The 20,442-nt window shown below is 28.2% G+C and overlaps 2 protein-coding genes and 1 pseudogene across 2 annotated transcripts; 2 read left to right on the top strand and 1 right to left on the bottom strand.

The window, feature by feature from the left end:
• Positions 1–1,475: 1,475 nt before the first annotated feature.
• Positions 1,476–5,510, bottom strand: LOC113847596 (annotated as a pseudogene).
• Positions 5,511–7,346: 1,836 nt separating this feature from the next.
• On the top strand, positions 7,347–10,742 carry LOC113847946 (amino acid transporter AVT6C-like). Its single transcript, XM_027477279.1, has 5 exons — positions 7,347–7,753; positions 9,427–9,579; positions 9,696–9,896; positions 10,041–10,512; positions 10,609–10,742. Exons 1-5 carry the CDS (start codon positions 7,360–7,362, stop codon positions 10,715–10,717), a joined length of 1,329 nt encoding a protein of 442 aa, XP_027333080.1. The 5' UTR covers positions 7,347–7,359; the 3' UTR covers positions 10,718–10,742.
• A 4,695-nt stretch (positions 10,743–15,437) lies between these two features.
• LOC113847857 (amino acid transporter AVT6C-like) lies at positions 15,438–18,080 on the top strand. Its single transcript, XM_027477157.1, has 5 exons — positions 15,438–15,842; positions 16,235–16,387; positions 16,726–16,929; positions 17,022–17,487; positions 17,583–18,080. Exons 1-5 carry the CDS (start codon positions 15,485–15,487, stop codon positions 17,698–17,700), a joined length of 1,299 nt encoding a protein of 432 aa, XP_027332958.1. The 5' UTR covers positions 15,438–15,484; the 3' UTR covers positions 17,701–18,080.
• Positions 18,081–20,442: the final 2,362 nt, after the last annotated feature.

A 20,442-nucleotide genomic window follows, 5' to 3' on the forward strand; every position in this document is an offset into this window, starting at 1 on the left:
GGTGAATTAGCTTATGTATCCATTTACTATATTTGCAATAAAATAATAACTTATTTTATTTTAGTCTTTGTATTGGCAAACGAATTAAAACCAAGATTTATGGTGTTAAAATTCACACCGTTCATTATTAAGCTTTAAATTATTATTTTTTTTGGTCAGAGAGGTTAACGTTATTAAACATTAGATTTTTGTTTCCTTCATTTTGCAGGTTGGCCCAATAGTATGCTCCCTGCCCTATTCAAACAAACTACTAATAAAAATGTTGACAAAAAAAAAAACTACTTCTAAAAATGAGAATCCAGGTGTTTCCGTTTGAAGAGTGAAAAGTGCTTTACGCTTGCTGGAACTACACACCCACCCATCTGCCTCCAAATGTAGCTCTAAAGTAATCCTTGACAAAAAAAATTATTTATTAATTTCTTAGATAAAATGTTTAAGACAAACAATATCATCTCATTTTAACTACTATGGGATACTATTTTATAGAAAAAATGTTTGTGACCCATTATTAGTATTTATTTTTTCTTAATATATTAAAATTAAAATATAAACACTCTTGGTTAAAGGGTTACGCAATCCTATATTAGCTAGTAACAATTCTGATCACACCTTCCTTTTTTTTTTCATGTAAATTATGGGCTTTACGAGGTGCAGAGAAAGGCTACCATAGTAAGTTCATTCACAATCACAATTAAGGAAATAGATGGCAGGGGAAAGTATACATTAAAAAAATTGAAAAAAATATGAAATAGAAAGCATATATTAAGGAAAACATCATTTGGCGGTAAGGAACAAATAAAATGAAAATCATGGAAAGAATTCCATTCAAGCACGAAAAGAATCGAACATCATAGAAAGCATAAACTCTATTAACTGTTTAGTTGAGAAAGTTTTAAGTGAAAAAATGTAAGAAGGAAACATGAAAATGCATTATTATGAAGGAAAGTTATGTCCTGCAGTGAAAATAAAAATTTGTTGAAAAAATGTATTCGTACAGTAAATATGTATAATTTTTTTGTACAACAAATATATAGAAATAAAGATAAGAGGAGAAATGCAATATATGATTAGTGTGATAAGTAGACTATTAAGAGAAAAAGAAAACAGAATTATAAAATATATTGTAAAAAAATAGTGCGGATAATATAAACTATTTTATTTGTTGGCTTCCATTTTTGTTATACCAAGCAAATGTAAAAGTGGTTTTTGTTCCAAGTTATGAAAATAAGTTTTCCCCAAGTATTAATTAAATCATACCGTTAATTCATATTTCTTGCAAGAAAATTAGCAAATACAAATTCGGTGGTGCCCGAAAAACATAGCGAACTTATTTTACCAGAAGGAAATAACATCTTCCAAATAGTAGTGCGAGACCTTGTACGTTATACTATAAATAACATCTCTTTATGATGACAACATGATGTTGCCTTGATAAGTTGATATGCAGATCCAATAAAAGTGGATAAGATCAGACTCTATCTACCTCACAACATATTCATTTCAATAATTCGTGGAGACCACTTCAATTGCAACCCAAAGCAAGTAAACTTTATGATAGTATGTGTATGATGAACAACTGGACAAACAAGCATGAAATACAAGACTAATCATCAAAGATGAAATTCAACCAATTGAAGACTATTATTGTGCTATTCAAGTTAGATCATCCTCCTCAAGTTCTTTGGCTTTCAGTTTTTCCTTCACCCTCAAAAGAAGTTTTGTTTTCCAAGAATCCTGCACAACATTCGTACATACAGGCAATGTTGATGAAATACAGAGTAGAGCTATTTATGAACTCAAAAGAAGAAAGATCAGAACGAGTTCAAGTTTATCACAGTTCATAACTCAGTTGAATATGACTACATCGACAAATAGTGATTACTTTTCCTTGATTTTCTTTTCATAAAGAATTTTGTAGAATTTGATGAAATTTCTAGTGTCTGACACATTTCATAATACGTAGAATATAATGTAAAGAGAGAGAACGAGTTTTGAACTAGTGCAGACACTATATGTGAAATCTTTTATTTTTCATGGGAAAATTCAAAGCAAATGAAAATTATTGAGAACATAATTAAATTTCTGTGAAATGGGATTCAATCATGACATTGTTTATTCTGCAAAAGAATAAGAATCTAAATTTTATTAGAAAAATTCTTGTTAGACACCAACTAAAAATTGTTCCATTTTTCAACAATTTGGAACTTACCAGATAGCTCATGCAATGAAATTCCTTGACAGCTTCAGTAAATTTTCCAACATCTTTTTCATCAATTGCAGCAGCAACATCCTGCTCGTTTTAATTTTTTTGAAAAAAGTCAATACTTCATCTGGCATATATCTGAGTAATGAATCAGTCAACGCAATAATAAAATGTTATAACAAAATACCAAACTTTAAGGACATTATAATAGAGGAGGCAGTTATTGAAATGTTGGATCCAAGTCCTGCACAAACAAAAACATATCCAAAGAATTTAGTAACTGATGATGTTCCCATTTCAAGATGGCAATGTGAAAATCATTCAAAAATATTAGACCTTAGACCTGATATCGCTCTAATGCATTGGTAATAGCACCGACATCTGCTTTACAAAGTCGGCAGATGCCAGCATTAAGAAGAAGTTCGCTAACTTCTGTCTTCAGCATATCAATGTTGACACACTCGCGAGCTGTCTCTTCATAAATCTCAATTGACCTCTGGTATCTGGAGAGTCATCCAAAAAATTGAAACAGTTAATATTCAATTTAACATAAAGAGGAGGCAATGATAAAGTTGTAATGCTCTAATTAGAAAGGCAACAGTGGGCTAATATTTGTTATAACCATTCATACAAGTCTTAGCAAGTTAATCAAACTTGGGTTGTGGGAAGAAAAATATTAGGAGTTCTTTTAAGATAATGAAAAGAGTTTTATTTATTTTATTTCTTTATTTTCTTCTCTTACAGGTACTTTTACAAAAACTTACCCAAATTGATTCTATATATTAATAGTAATTTCATTAAACCAACCGGAGTTACAACAAAACGATATAAAGAAAAGGAAGAATTATAGAAAAATGTTGTAATCAATTTAAAAAAAAAATTAATTACTCTACTATATTTGTTGATTAAAATAGTTATATTCTAATTAATTATGAAAAAATTATTTTAACTTTAAAAAATATTTATTTCACTCTAAAAGAAATCAATTAATATTTTTTATTATTTTTAAATTTGTTATTATTGTTATTTTTTAGATTTATTTCTAATTTTTACAATTTTTTAAGAGATTTTAATTTTATTTTTTAAAATAAGGAAACACAATAAAAAAAATTATTTGTTTTAGTTTTGTATTAATGAAATATATTGTAAAAAAAGAACTTATCTTGATACTATTTTTTATTTTTTTATGAAATAAAATAAAATTTTTAGTTTTTATTTTTTATAAAGAAAATGTACTTGAAATTACTCTTATTTTAAAACAATTTTAAAAATATTTTGAATTTGAAAAAATTTAAAAAATATTTTAAATTTGGCATGTCATGTTTCTATTCCTACATAGCTTTTGTGTGCAACAGATGAGTTAAAGCTGTTACGTAATTCTTTTTTTTTTTAAATCAGGTTTAGATAAGTTTTAAAGATTTTTTTTTGAAAATTTGATTTATATTTTATTATTATTTTTTTAAAGTAAATCCACTCTTGCAAAGAACACACGGCTATACAATAAATCCTTACAATCTAAGTAATGTTGAAGATGTATCTACTATTCTATCAAAATGGCTTGACCGTTACATGAATTCAAAAGATTCTATTTTTTGAATAAAAAATTGATGTACTAATTAACATGAGATTTTTGCATGTCAAATAGTTTTTGTCTGATTTTTTTTTTCTTCTTGGTCTTTTTTTTCATGTTCTCTCTAAAACTCTCTTAAGGTTTCAATTCTCTCTCTTTTCTTTTCTCTTTATCAAAGAGGTCTTCCTATTTATAGGCACTTCTAATTTATTATATATTTTTATTTTTTAAATTTTATATTTTAATAAAAGCTCCAACATCCATGACTTCTTTTTTTTTTTCTGATGATTGATTTTTTCTTTCACATCCACTCTTTAAAAAATATATAAAATCTATAACTACTTTGACCATTTCTAAATATAATTTTAAATTTAAAAATTAAAAATTTAAATTTTAAATTAGTTTTTATCTATTTTACAAAATTAAATAATTATATTTAATTTTAAATTTTAAAAATTTATTTTTAAAAAATAACAGGATAAAATTGAGTATTTACGTTATCTATTCCTTCACATTTCACGGTAACAAACAAGATAAAATAAGCAGAAAAATGGAAAATCTTACTGTTCTAGCTGAGCAGAATATTGAGCAACTTTTTGCTTGCAGTGTTCTGCACAAATAACGTTTCCATTTTCAAGAAAATCAGCAGCTTTTTCAAAATAAACAACAGCCTGCTCGATGTTCTGTTCCGATTCATGTAACTCAGCAATTTCCTGTGTACAAAAGAAAATTTCCTTTCCATTCATGACACGTTTGTGATGCTAATTCAATAAGATAGCCTTAAAAAGAATAGGCTAGTGCAAGAATACCGTTTACAACCAAACATGCATCCCAATCCAAGAAACTAGATTTCAATGATTACACCAAAATTAAAAATTAAGAATAAAAATCTGAAACTATAATGATGCATACCTTCAAATGTGTACCAGCCATAAAGAGTGGTCCAATTTCACAGAAAATAGGTACAGCTTTGTCTAAGCAAGATATAGCTTCTGCATTAAAAAACAGAGAACGCAAAGCTTAATATATTCGCTTCAAATTAACCAAGCGATTACAAGCAAACACATGCTTAGCCGCTTCATGTAATTTGATCATACAAAAAGCCATATTACATTGACTTGGACTATAAATCTACATCCATACCATTTATATTAGTTTTTTTTAGCAATCTGCAGCGCCAACGTAAGCTAGGGCAGCTTTCTGCTTGCTATCCAACTAGAATCAGAACACAACAACACGAGTCATTACAGCTTTAGAAGAGAGTAAAAAACAATGAACGCGGAAAAATGAAATCAAAAAGTTACCTTCACATGACAATTGGCTAATTTGATGTAGGTGGATCCTGCTTTGTCCCCTGAAACGTCATCCTTGTAACCACGAACACCTTAATGAATTAGCGTCAACGACATGCATACAAATGCAAATAATTAACATTGTAATTAAGGTTACATGATCTAGCGAGCTTGTAGGAATTAACAGATTTATCGAATAGATATGCAGCGTCCCCGAATTTGGAGCCAAACAAACCCCAACCTCTAAGCTTCTTCTCTGCCTTATTCTCGAAATCCTCAGCCTTTGCCAATTGATCTCCCATGATCTCACGAAAGGAATCGATCAATTGATTCAATTTCTTCTCTTTCATCCTATTCAATATCAATTAATATTTGTTACGGAATACAGATAGATGCTATTGTGTTCAACACCAAACTGCAAGAAAATTATAAAGCCATGCAACAGAAAAACTACGGAAGGGTCTACGTTTCACGCAGAATTGTCAATTTCCACTTTTCGGAATTATGCTTGCCCAGGCTCCTATTATTGGGCTCCTTTAGTTATTGTAGACGTTTTGATGGCCAGGCCCATTAGAAACCATGAAAGAATATGCACTGTTTCGTCTCTCTTTTTAACTTAGGACTTCATCAAGTTTGAGAGTAGAAATAAGAAAAATGTTTAAAAAATAAGATATAATAGGAGAAGGAAGGAAGAAAAAAGACTCGAAAAAAATCTTTTACTTTGCAACTTAAAAATGAGTTTAACTTAATTTTAGAAGGTTTATAATATTTTTTATCTAAAAATTTACAAATAAATATTATCACATCCCTTGAGAGTTGAGACAGAGAGAATACTATACGTAGACAATTGGGATTAGCAAACAGATTTTTTTTCTCTCTCTAAAATGTATGCATGGACATTTATAATCTCACCTATAAAATTTTGAAATTCTTTTTTAAAAAAGTGTTGGTGCTACCTATATAAAAAATATTGATAATTTCTTACTTATGTATTAAAAAATATTTTACTAAGAGAAATTATATCCTTTTTATATTATCTTTTATGTTCAATTAAAAATTAATAATAAGGAAAAATATTGTTTTTAATAAACTTTAATTTTTTATAGAAAAAGAAGGATTATGTAGTTTACTCCTAAAAATATTTGTTTAGCTTATGATTAATTAATGGCTTTAATAACATAAATCTATCAATAATTCAAACATAAATTTTCTTCTAAAATTCCCACTCTAAATGTTTTATTCATAACATATGCACAAAATGTAAATATAGTTTTCAAATTTTTATTTCATAATAGATGTTATGAATTAAAAAAAAAAGAGTTAAGAGTCATGTCGTAAAATTAATGTCAGAAAAAATATAAGTCATGACATAAAATTTACAGGTATATAATTTATATGATTAATTTCTTATTAGACAAACAAAATTTATTTATTAAAATTTTGATCACTCTGATATGTCTGGATATTTAATAATAGATTAAATAAAATGATAAACAAAACAAAATAAATATTTTATTATGAAATAAGTTAAGTATTTATTTCATTATTAAGTTGTAGATTTATTAATAATAATAATAATAATAAAATAAATAAAATTTATCTTATGCCATCATAATTAAATAAAAAATAGAGATAATAGATTAAATGAAATAAAATATTTTTCTTATATTTTATTCATTTTAATTTATCTTAAAAAATTAAAAAAACACAATTAACATTTACTTAATTTTTTATTATTTATTATGAAATTAATATCTTCAAAACATTTATTTTCTCCAATTTCTGAGTGACATTTATTTTTTAAAATATTAATTTTTATCCAATTTTCATTTAATATATTTTAAATAATAATTAGTGTATATTAAAACAAATTAAATTATATTTATTTTTTATTTATAAGTAAATTACTACTAATTGAACAATAAATACAAAAAGAAGTTTGAGCAATAAAAAATAGTTTTGTTAACTTCAAATTTTATAGTTTAAATAATTAATAATAATAATAATTTATTGTAAAGTTTTTATTATATTTTTATATTTTTAATGTATGTTAAGAATATATATTTAGAAACATTAAATACGTCTGATTAAATATTTTAAAATACTATAAAAAGTAAACATTAAATATCTTTCATGATTTTGAAATAATAATTTTTTTTTTATAAAATGTATCCCTTTTATATACTTAAAGATTAATGAACTTAATAAAAATAAATTAAGATACAACTGACAAAGGATAAAGACCACAGGGGCGTGTATCGATCGACAACAATCATGATTCAACAACCCCCAAAATGAAGCTTGCATCCATGTCCAACAGCACCCAAGTTGTTGCTCCTCTCCTAGCGCCGGACTGCGAGTACTCACCGGAAGATCCGAGTCCGCAAAATGGATCAATTTCCGGTGCGGTGTTCAACATATCAACCACCATGGTGGGTGCCGGAATCATGTCGGTTCCGGCGACCATGAAGGTGCTAGGCATAGTTCCGGGGTTGGTGGTGATCGTGTTGGTGGCACTTGTGACAGATGTGACGGTGGAGTTCATGTTAAGGTACACAAGTTGCGGTAAATCCACTACCTATGCGAGCATGGTGGGTGAGTCATTTGGTTCAGCAGGGTCTTTTGCCGTCAAGATTTGCGTCATCATCACCACTCTCGGTATCCTTATCATCTATTTCATCATTCTTGGTACGTTCTTCTATTCTTCATCCTTCATTATAAATTCCTTTTGTTTTCTTCTTCCTATTGTTTTCTTGTACTGGTTCTAAATTTGTAAGCTAAGTGCCAACTTTATTTTTTGCAGCACAAAATTTTACTTTTTAGTTTGTAGGATTTGTCAAAACACAAGTGGAATAATTCACACTCCTAGTCTTTGTACTCATTTCATTTTAAAAAAAAGTATAATAAAAAGGATAAACTTTTTTTCCAAAAAAGGAAAAACTCTACTTTTGATCTATTTTTGAGTGAAAAACCATTCTTCTTTTGTTGGGCCAATGGATGGGTGCTGCGGGGTGGGGCCAGTCACATTGCCGTGCAGCTCAGCAATCCAATTATTTATTTACAGGGTATTGTTAATTATTAAACAATAAATAAATAAACAAGTTATTAAAAAAATTATATTAACACTGCATTAAAAATAATAAATATTTTTATAAATATTTATTTTATGAAAAATTATATATTTTTAATCTTTTATTTCTATAAAATTTCTTAATCATTAATTAAGGAATATTAAATACTTTTTTATGTTTAAGATAATATATATACATATATATTTAATATTTATGTTATAAAGTACTAAAAGAATTATTAAGTGACATGAAAAAATTTATTAAGAATATATAACAAGGCTCACATTATATTTATAGCTATAATATACTTGACAAATACTTATTCTGTAATATAAATTATTAGTAAAAAAAAAAAAAACTAGTGTTATTTATGTTCTTCTACATATTTTTACTGGTACAAGATTTTTTGTGTGTGCAAGGAACCTCAGATTTTATCCGTCTTGTAGCATAATTTGGATAAGAAAAACCGTATTCATACACTTATCAGATATACATTCACTTACTAGGTGTACAAGAAGAAAACAGAATAAAAAAAATGATAAGTGATATAATGTGATAAATAAAATAAAATAAAATAAAACAAATATATGACATTTTGAGAAAGTGATTGGATCATTTAATCAATATTCTACTAATTTGGCATCAACAGTAAAGTCAGCAAGCGTTACTCAATAACAACATCCAAATCAGAATATTTAAAAAACAACATTTGGTCCTATATATATTAAAATTTTATTATTTTAAAGATACGCATCTCAAAAGTATATCATAAAATTAAAAAGAGATTATTTTAGATATCCTAATTAGTTGTCAACATAACATTTTCCCTTCCAAATTATCTGCTCCGAAAGGATTTCGCTGATTCATCCATTTGTCTAGCCAGAATTTTGTAGGATCGCCATTTCCCTCAGCACATGAACGTGGTTGTCGAGCATCATGGGCCACAACTTGACAATAGTCTTCACAAATTAGAATAATAATTTTTGTTCTTTTACTTCCAGCCAAATTTGCTCTACATCTAATTAACTTGATCCGAGAGTATTAAAATCTAATATGAACAAGGCTATCTAACTGATGCAGGTATAATTTTTAAAATTAAATGGAAGGACAATGTAAACTAATACATATCTCAAAAAGAGTTTTTGAAAAAAAGAAATAATATATCTTTGCAACTTTAATCTTTACTAAACATGCTATGAGCATTTCTACCATTTTTTTTAATGTATACGTATGGATTAGCAATATTTTATTATAAAAATTTGATCGAGTTCACTGTCTTCGTTTTGGAAGGAGACGTGCTATGTGGAAATGAATCCGAAGGAACCACACACTTTGGTATTCTACAAGAATGGTATGGCATCCACTGGTGGACCTCTCGCGCTTTTGCTCTTCCTATAGTTGCGCTCTTTATAATGCTTCCACTAGTTATGTTACGCCGTGTTGGTCAGTATTACTACCTCTACTATTACCCAAATGCACAAGTACATTTTGCAAATGATCGAAGACTTTGATCTTAATTAATATTCTCTATGCTTAATTTATATAAATAAAATATACAGATTCACTCAGGTATAGTTCTGCAATTTCGATCCTACTAGCATTGGTCTTTGTTGCAAGTTGCTCATCAATGGCTTTTAGTGCATTATGGTCCGGCAAAACACAATCACTGAGGATACTCCCTGATTTCTCGCAAGTCACTGTTCTTGATCTTTTCACCACTGTCCCAGTGTTCGTAACAGGTTTTGGATTCCATGTCAATGGTTAGTCTTAAGGGAATAACAGTACCTCCCATTGTCATATTCATACATGAGATTTGATTTATAATTAGATAGATGTTAGTAACATATTTTTTTATTATTAGGGTCAACATGAGATTTGACTAACTTACACATGATTTTCTACAGTTCATCCTATTAGATCAGAGCTTGGAAGACCTGCACATATGAGTAAAGCTGTGCGGATTTCGTTGATAATTTGTGTGGCGATTTACTTTGCTATTGGCTTCTTTGGGTACCTATTGTTTGGGGACTCCATCATGCCTGATGTGCTAGTAAACTTTGACCAAAATTCCAATACCAGTGCTGGTAGATTGCTAAACGACGTCGTTCGGCTAAGCTATGCACTACATCTTGCACTTGTGTTCCCCGTCATGAACTATTCCTTAAGAGCCAACATAGATGAATTAATATTCTCAAATATAAATAAGCGTACCCTGGCATCAGACACCCCAAGATTTGTGTCTCTCACAATCATTTTGCTAGCACTCACATACTTGTTGGCTGTGGCCATCCCAAACATATGGTATTTTTTTCAGTTCTTGGGATCCACAACTGTTGTTTGCCTCTCATTCATTTTCCCTGCCGCAATCATTCTAAGGTGTCTAAAAATCCTACCAATTTCTTTTTCTATATTTGATTAATTTATATACAAATATATGTTTAATAACCCAATCTTCTCCTATTTTGAGCATAGGGACATGCATGGCATATCAACGACAAAAGATCAAATTATGGCAACAGTGGTGATTGTTTTGGCTGTAGGGACAAGCGGAATTGCTATGTGGACCAACTTGTGTAGTTGAGGGAGTGATCATTGATCGACAATAGAGTCTTTTCGGGTTTAATCTCGAAACATCGAGTGTTACTTCAGAGAAACTCTTGCAATATGATGGCTTCAGAAAGATTGGAACACGGGTCTGCGTCCATGTTTATAATTCCCTTGTCACTTGACTCTGCATCTTGATTAAGTCCATTTCTTATTCTTCTTCTTATATATTATTACCATTTTGCTATCTGTTACTCTTAGATAATTAAAGGGAAACTCTTTGTTAATATGACATTTAATATTGCCTCTCTTACTATAATTTTTAATAAAAGCTTTTATTTATTAAGTTTGTTTAATTACTTTCTAAAACAACTGCGTATGAAAAAAGAGACATGTTTGAATAAATGATTTCAATAAGGACAACTTTTTTTTTCATGTAATACTGTTTAGGGAAAATAAAATCCCCCAAGGTATAGAGTTTTTTTTTTTTTAACCTTAACCACACTTTGTTAGCTATTTCCCTTCAAAAAGTAACACTTAGGTGTTAAATTTACTCTTCTCAAAAGAATATTGCATTGAAATAAGTTTTTGATTTGGAGTTGGGGTAGATATTGTCAACTAAAATTTCACACTATGCCTCCGATGATAAGATTTTGAGTGGTCTTTTTAATAAGTTTTTTTGAAAATTTATGGTAAAAAGAAAAGTGATTTTTTGGTCAAAAAAGAAAAGTCTTTTTCGTCAAGATATTGAATAAAGAGAAATTTTAATGAGTTTTATACATAAATGTGACCTGAAAAATATGATTTTTTAGTCAAAATAAAATGACATTCAAACAAGTTTTTTTTTGTGTGTGTGTGTGTGTAAAATATAACAAAAAAAGCCTTAACTTTCTAGTCAAATAGAAGATGATATTTTTTATGAGTCTTTTTATAAATTCATGACTTTTTGCAGATTATAAAATATTATATCATCAAAGTTGTTGAAGAAGCTCTTTTAAGGTATCATTAGGAAATGCTGTAATTGTCAACAAATGAGGTTAAAAAGAAGAAAGAAAAGAGAAAAAAGTGGAAGAAAAAGAAATTATAGAAATGAGTAAGAAAATAAATAATGCACACAATTAAAAAAAAACAGTTCTAACAAGAAAGAACTTGCTTAAATTTTTGAAAAAATTAAAAATAAATAAAAAATAAAATAAAAATATGAAATTAAAATTCATCTTAAAAATAAAAGATGAAAGTACTAGTTTTATCTTCAAATTAAGCAGTCTCTATTTTTTGTTTTTTCTAATTATTTTTATTACACTTATATCAGTTTTTTCTCAAGTCTAAACCCTCCTTTTTTTAAAAATATAATAATAATATTATTATTTTTTATATCAAATGTTAGTACACGGTCTCTTTTCTATTATTGTTACTATTATTATTATTATTATTATTATTATTATTATTATTATTATTATTATTTTAGTTTCTTTTTCTCCTTTTACATCTCTTTCACTCATCTAAATCGCACCAAACTGAGTTCCAAAACATGATTATTATATATTCAAATCTTGAACAGCTTTAAACCGTAGATAGACACATCACAAAAAGCACGATAATTGAATGTGAATAAGATTATGATTTATTCTAATAGTGGGCCACGCAGGTGAATTGTGGGTGTTGATCAGCGCTGAACATGCAAGAGCCCCATACGACATTTTGAGGTATAATTCTATCGCATGCAATAATGGAAAGGCAGCCACTATAATTAATGTTGGAATCTTTACTAACTTGAGTTATAACTAATAATTGTGAAATAACATTATATAAAATTTAACTGATTACATGTTGGAATATACCTTTTGGTGCATAAGTTAGAGTAAACATATTTTATCAATAAAATTATGTTTACCCTAAATTTTAATAAGTTAATATATTTAATGATGTATTTCAAAATTTAGTTCATGAATTTTAAAATTTATTTTTCTTTAAAATATTTTCATTAAATTATATTATTTATTTGAAAATGCCTGCATGTATTTAAGACACTGATTAAAAAAATTTAAAAATCATATAAAAAATATTACCTACTCAATCTATTATGGTTTCTATTACAATCAATTTCATTGTATTTTTTTTATAAAAAGTATATATATAAATTTTTTTAACATGAGTTTGTAAAACACTTTTCGACAGTTTGCTAAATAATTTGGACAAGCAATTCATTATCAATTTTTTTAATATGAGTTTAAAGATACATATTAAGAAATTAAAAATATTATTATCTTTAAAACATAAAATATATTTAATATTTCCTAATATATGTCTTTAGTTAAAAAAAATGCTAATAACTTATTTTTCCACACAATTTAATTTATTAGTTAAAATCTATTAATAATTACAAAAATTATGTAGATTTATTGTTTCTCATTCCTTATTTAATGATTGTTTTTTATATGTTTACAATTTTTAATAAATTTTAGTCAATAATTAAAGTATTTAAAAATGATATGTTAAAAATATGTTTCTAACACACTTCACCTAATTAAACCTCCATTAAAAAAATAATGGAAAGTTAAATTGCAATAAAAGACACCAATAAAATATTTAATGTATTAATATGTTTAGTTTCTATTACTTAGTCATCATATCCTTTGTTTCACCTCAACTTGGAGAGTACATAAGAGACACTTCTCAGTATTCACGTCCAGTAAGTGGCAAGAAGGGAAAAAAGTGATCTGTTGTGCAACTCAGAAATATTATAACATTCATTTTTAACCAAATTTTTTTTTCAAATCATTCAATGTAATTCAAATTACTTTAAACAAATTATATTATAGTAGATTAAATATAAAATTTTATTATAATAAATTCAAACTGAATTTTATAATAAAATAAAATAAATTTGTCTACAAACTGATTTAATTCAATACATAAACACCACATTTTAGTGAGCACTTACAAATAAATTACAGATGCCCTATATTTTATTGTTCAATGTCTGATTTCGTAGAATACTTGGGTGGTCTGTTTTACAGGACATATAAAAAATTATTTTTTAAAATTTATTTGTATTTTTAAAAAGATTTTTAAATTAAAATATCTTTTTAAATGCAATCAAGCATGCATAAATTAAACTCTAATAAACACGTTTACCAAATAATCAATCAACTACGACGCGCCTTGATGGTCTTCAATTTTGGTACGTGTGGCACTTAATTTTATCCTTGACAAGTTGACTGACTGTTGTCTAAAACGAGGAACTTGATTTGCTTTTTGATATGAATAATAATAATAAATGTTCTTGTTATATTGCCTCATAGTTTATAAAAGGGATAGATCCATTGACATTTTTAAATTTAAAAGATTTACACTAAATTTTAATTTTACAAATTAAATAATTTAATAATTAAAAATTTATATTTTTTCATGCTTATAATTTATTATTTTATTAAATAAAATAACTTTTTAATTATTAAATCATTTAATTTATATGATTGAGATTTAATGTAAGTATTTTAAACTTACACATGGTGTCAAATTTGTCTTTTTTATAAAATTATAAAATTAAAATAAACATATATATTATATTAAAAGAAAAAAATATTTTATTTTTATTTATATTTAATTATATAATTTAGATTTTAGTTTTTAAAAGTGTATAATATAATTCATATTTTTGAAAGTATTTGGATTTCGCGTTGCACATTTCTAAAAATTAAAGTTTAAATTGTAAAGAAATAAAATAAAAAAATTTTATATTAAAAATATAAAATATATTTAATGCATTTTTTATTTATATAATAAGATTTAAAATTATTCTTTTTAAGGTATCCAATTAATTTATGGTTTGTCAAAATCAAATGCTAATTTTTTTTTCCTATAATAGCATGGGTTGAATTAGACAGTGGTATTAAATTTAGAAGTTCAATTGATATTTACTCTAAAATTAAATAAGAAAATAAAAATAAGAATTAATTTATTTAAATCTCAGAGAGTATTTATTATTTTTTTAAAAAATATATAATTTTTTTTATTTCTTGTATCATTTATATAAATAATCCTATTTTAAAATGCAACCAAGAAATTATCTTTCAATAAGAATTCAAATTGTGATTTATCACTTATGAACTCAACAATTGCGTGGAAAAGTGTTTATTTTGTTGAAAACCTGAAAAGTATTAAGAAAATAAAAACAGATAAAAATAATATCATTTTTCGTAATAAAAATATTTTTAAGTTTCTTTTAAAGTAAGGCTTAAGATGTCAATAGCTTATTTTAAAAAAAGGTTAAAAATATAAATAATTTATCACAAAATTAACCAATATTAATTATTTGTAATTTTTAATATATCTCATATAGGAATGACCAACAGTTATTAATTTTTATTTCAATTGTTTGACCAATGTGCTAGAGAATAATAATTAACAAAACGAACATTTTATAAGAACAGAAAGCGAATCAGAGAAAAGCAAACAAGAGATTCACAATATCCACTTCTGCGTCCAAGTTCATTTCCTGAGTTCGAATTCCTCACGCTTCTCGCTCATTGCTCCTCCAACCTGTCACCTTACACACATTAACACATCTGCACCAGATGCTAAAAATCCCATGCAATTTACAATCTTACCCTTTTCACTTCTCCCCTGTATACATGCTTTCAGTTTTGCCGGTGGCATTATAGTAATCCAATAACCTTAATTATTAATCCTTTGAACTAAATTAATACTATAAATCCAACCCTTTCGTACGTTAATCCTGTACAACTAGGACACCACAGTTTCTTCTTTCTTTCCATCCGTCAACTCGCTCACCGCCGGGATGTCGCCGGTACAAGGAGCTCACGTACCCCTCTTGTCGGGATCGACGGGTGCTACGCCGGCGACCGTGTCCGGCGCCGTGTTCAATGTGGCCACGAGCATAATTGGCGCTGGGATCATGTCTCTTCCGGCGACTCTGAAGGTTCTTGGTGTGATTCCGGCGTTCGTGTTGATTCTGGTGATCGCTTTTCTGGCTGAAGTATCGGTGGACTTTCTCATGAGGTTTACACATTCCGGCGAAACGATGACGTATGCTGGCGTCATGAGAGAATCGTTTGGACCCGTAGGAGCATTTGCAGCTCAACTCGCTGTCGTAATTACTAATTTCGGCTGTTTGATTATGTATCTAATTATCATTGGTAAGTTCATTTTTTGTAATAATCTTATTTTCTTTTTAACTTTTATACTTATATGTTTTATGTTTTTAAATTAATATATATTTAATACTTTATAAAATAATATTAAAGTTATTATAAAAACGTGTAAAAAAATATAACAAAACTCTTTTTTTCCTGTATTTTTTTTAAGCAGTTGTATAATAAAAATAATAGGAGAAAATAAAATGGATAAGCATGCAGTGATAGTTTAATTTTGATTCTTTGAGCCGATCATGAACTTTCCATTTTGGTTGTGAATTTTTGCATCAAAAGGTTCTCTTTTTGAATTTGGGTCTCTGCATTAAATGATTGTGTGAGAGATTGGGTGATATATTTTTCTAACTTTTTGTGTATTTATTTGACGCAATGATCAGCGGATGTGTTTTCTGGAAATCAACTTGAAGGGGAGGTACACTTCGGTGTTTTGCAACAATTGTTTGGAATTCAATGGTGGAACTCACGGGAATTTGCTCTGTTCGTTATATTGGTTTTGATTTTGCTTCCATTGGTCTTGTACCGTCGCGTAGGTCAGTGCTTGCTACATTTTAATTTAATATTTGAGCTTTAACTTTTAATTTGATCTTATTCCATGGTGATTATATGATAGTCAACTTTTTATTGTGATTTGGCTGTATGTAGCCATACAGATGAAATCGGTAAAAAGAAATTTTACATGTAGATCAAAATTAAATCCTTAATATTTACCTTCCAATTTTGTTTGTTTATATGAGATTTCAATGCATGCTTATCACATGTTTCTAGTTGTTTATTTTTATTAATTTCAAGTTGGAGAGATTCAATGGTATGACATAGGCATGACTAACATTCTGTGTTGTTGTGTGATGCTATTGTTTGGGGTAAGCAGAGTCCTTGAAGTTCAGTTCTGCACTATCAACCGTTCTTGCCATTGCCTTTGTTACAATATGTACTGTATTGGCAATTGTTGCTATTGTAGAAGGAAAAACACAGTCCCCTAGATTGTTTCCACGTTTGGACCACCATACCTCTTTCTTTGACCTGTTCACTGCAGTTCCAGTCATAGTCACAGCCTACACATTTCATTTCAATGGTAACTTAATTCCTAATTAACATAATTAGCTTTCACTAGTGGCTTAATTTGTTGCATCCATGCTTAAAAGATTTGTTTGGTTTTACATGCAGTACATCCAATTGGGTTTGAGCTTGCAAAGCCATCCGACATGACAACAGCAGTTCGAATAGCATTGCTACTTTGTGCTGTCATATATTTCTTCATAGGCCTATTTGGATATCTCTTGTTTGGTGATTCAACACAATCTGATATTCTAATAAATTTTGACCACAACACCGGTTCTGCACTTGGTTCCTTACTCAACACTTTAGTCCGTTTAAGCTATGCATTTCACGTTATGTTGGCTTTCCCTCTCCTTAATTTCTCTTTGAGAGCCAACATATATGAATTCTTCTTCCCCAAGAAGCCTTTGCTAGCTACAGACACCAAGAGATTTGTGATCCTCACTTTATTGCTGCTTGTCTTGAGCTACATTGTTGCCATTGCTGTCCCAGATATTTGGTACATCTTTCAGTTTATGGGATCAACATCTGCAGTGTGCCTTGCCTTTGTCTTCCCTGGTTCAATTGTTCTAAGGTAATCTGTAAACCTTATTCCTTTCTCTTCCGTTGTACAATTACAATTGCCAAATGTCTAATTAATTTTTTTATTTATTTTTCAAAAAACGACAGGGATTCTCATGGTATATCATCAAGAAAGGACAAAATTATAGCACTGGTTATGGTTATACTATCTTTAATTACAAGTGTGATTGCTATCTCCACCAACATATTCAAAGCTTTTCAGTAGTTGGTCGTAAATTTGTGCCTTTTTTTTCTCCCCCCTATATACAGAAATTTTGATTAGGAAAAGAATGAGACTGGAAGAGAGAGACGGAAAGAGAATTCTAGACTAAACAATTCGTGTATGTAGAAGAAAATATATAGATATGTAAAATGTGAAATTCCAAGCATGCATCCATAATGAGATCCAAATATACAGTTGAAGGGACATGCATATAATATGAGGTCCAAATTTAACTGTTGAAAGGTGACAAAGACTGGCCACCATATCATGCAAGAATCCATAGAGCGACTACACTATTTCTGGTTGTCACGTATTGGATGTTAGTACCTATTAATAGAACAGATCTTGTAGCCCTACTCACTTTCAATGGTACATGTATTTATTCATTCTATGTCTTGTCATATGGTCTATCAATTTTTTTAACTATCTATTTCGCTTTTTTTTACCTTTAGAAGGCTACTTCACTTCACTGCACAAATGACCATAAGCCAAATTGGTCTCAAAGCAGCTTGACCACACATGCATATATCATGCTAAAAAATATTATCAATGTGGCCAGCTGCTAGTATATATTGATAATACTCGTTTTTCTTGTGCGATGGACGCATGTGTGCAAAAATGGAAGGTATAAGAAATTAGATCGTTTTTAATTAAATTTATTTTTTAAAATATAATTTTTGATGAATTAAAATTTTCTACTTTACTAATAAAAATTTGATAAATTAAGAGATATTGGATTTTCTCAATAGTTAAGAGGTGAATGCTATAAAGATTTCTCAATCCATTAAAATGCTAATAAATTATATGTTTAAATATGTTCATTATATCTAAAATTATAATATTTATACACAAATGTCATTTTTTTCCTTCCCAGGAATCCACTCATCATTTGCCACCTCTTGACCTACTTGTAAAATAAAAGTAACGATATCAGCACAATTTTTTATTATTAAATAAATTTTGTAAAATTTATATAAATTATATGTTCCAATAATTTATTTTTATTGAGATTCATATAAAATTTACTCAATGATAAAAATATTTTAAATAGGTATATACAAAAACATTACTAATATTTCTCTACAGTAAATAAATGAACAAAAATGAAAACATATGCCTTTATGAAATGTATTTACATCTAGCTGATCAGACATCGAATGTCCTATATATTACAGAACCCTCATCATATATTAAGTATATACATACTCATACAAGGAAACCAGTTAAATGTAGTCATTTTCGGTGACTATTACAAGTAATGCCACGATGAAAGCATAATCCACCCTGCGTTGACTTTGACTCGATTACTTTATTTGCCTTTTGTAAAGTTTCTCCACGTAAAGCCATCATTAACCGGTCCCCATATACTATTAAGATCATTTTTCGGCCCTATACTTCGATGATATATCCAAGAGTTGTTTTGTTTTTATAATTTTATTTTATTTCTTTTCATCAAATCACTTATCTTGCATTTTTCATTCTTATTTTTTTTTTATCACAATCTCTCTCTTAGTTATAGAGAAATTGTAAAAAAAAAAATATGAATAAAATTTATCAGAATTATATATAGCCATAGTCATTTCACTTCATAAGTGTCTAAACAGTATTTGAACCTTTTTCTTTTTTCAAATTAATTAACACCATGCACATATGTGAAATTAAAGCGTAACAAGATTGGGAAACAAAACATTTGAACCTCGTACCTCTGCAATCATAGTTTGGCCTCTATAAACTCTACACGACAGATCACAGTAACTCCCAACAACGTGAAAGTTGCTAACATCTTTGTTTGTATTGTTTGGCAAGAATACATCAAGCCGCGTTTTCATTTGGAAAGGGTGGGATCGTTCAACTCTGAATATGATATCCTTCTTCTCCGAACTTTCACCTCCATGACCTGTGTCCATCGATGATGCAGTGAAAGCACCTTCATAATCAAACTATCACATTTGATCACCTACTTTGATTCCACTCCAACTTTACATGCATAGAATTATATATATTTATTTTATTTAACGTAATTTCATAGAAAACTTCAGTATTTCGTTGTTCTTGATGAAAATTGATTGTCTTTAAACCCATATTTGGACCAATATAATAGATTATATTTTTGTTTTATATTTAAAAATTTATATTAATTTTTACTATAATATTTCTTTTTAAAAAAAATTATAAACATAAATCATCACATTTATATTACTCTATTTGATTTAAAAAGTAAATAAATAAAAAGTAATAAAAAAAATGAAAATATGTTGTTTACTTGATATACATAAATAAATTTACAAACGGTCATGACCTAAAGTGACTTAAGCACATAGAGAGTAGGTGCATATATATAGCAGAGAATTATATATACCTTCTCACGCATGGTGAGGATAGTTGAACCAAAAGCCATCGGCTACAACACTGATAATGGAGAATCCATATGGCATTTCAGAAGCTGAGGCCTCCACTCTATGAACGCCTCAAAGATCTGATTTTAATTATATATAAGCTTTTGTGTGAAATTTCTACTTAGTTTTTCGTAGTATTTATAGTGTGATTTTGCTGCATCCTTACGAAATATTTAAGATAAAATTTTCATTTTTGTGTGTGTGATTTCTAGAGTTTTCAGTTTCTTTATAAAACATTATTGTACCGAATTTTAATTATTATCCTCAAACGATAAACTTGTAACTCGTTTTTCATCTCTTTTACATTAATTTATGTCAATTCAAAAGAAATGAGGCGTATCTGAGATCA

This window comes from Abrus precatorius, unplaced genomic scaffold (genome assembly GCF_003935025.1).
Source record: "Abrus precatorius isolate BTA unplaced genomic scaffold, Abrus_2018 Scaffold8, whole genome shotgun sequence".
In the NCBI taxonomy this organism is placed as follows: domain Eukaryota; kingdom Viridiplantae; phylum Streptophyta; class Magnoliopsida; order Fabales; family Fabaceae; genus Abrus; species Abrus precatorius.

What these genes read in the sequence shown, in the direction of transcription:
- LOC113847857 (XM_027477157.1), top strand. Translation starts at nt 15,485, where the DNA reads ATGTCGCCGGTACAAGGAGCTCACGTACCCCTCTTGTCGGGATCGACG. An exon ending in TATGTATCTAATTATCATTG is followed by an intron (nt 15,843 to 16,234) that starts GTAAGTTCATTT and finishes CGCAATGATCAG; the next exon opens with CGGATGTGTTTTCTGGAAAT. An exon ending in CCTGGTTCAATTGTTCTAAG is followed by an intron (nt 17,488 to 17,582) that starts GTAATCTGTAAA and finishes AAAAAACGACAG; the next exon opens with GGATTCTCATGGTATATCAT.
- LOC113847946 (XM_027477279.1), top strand. Translation starts at nt 7,360, where the DNA reads ATGAAGCTTGCATCCATGTCCAACAGCACCCAAGTTGTTGCTCCTCTC. An exon ending in CATCTATTTCATCATTCTTG is followed by an intron (nt 7,754 to 9,426) that starts GTACGTTCTTCT and finishes TCGTTTTGGAAG; the next exon opens with GAGACGTGCTATGTGGAAAT. An exon ending in TTTTGGATTCCATGTCAATG is followed by an intron (nt 9,897 to 10,040) that starts GTTAGTCTTAAG and finishes GATTTTCTACAG; the next exon opens with TTCATCCTATTAGATCAGAG.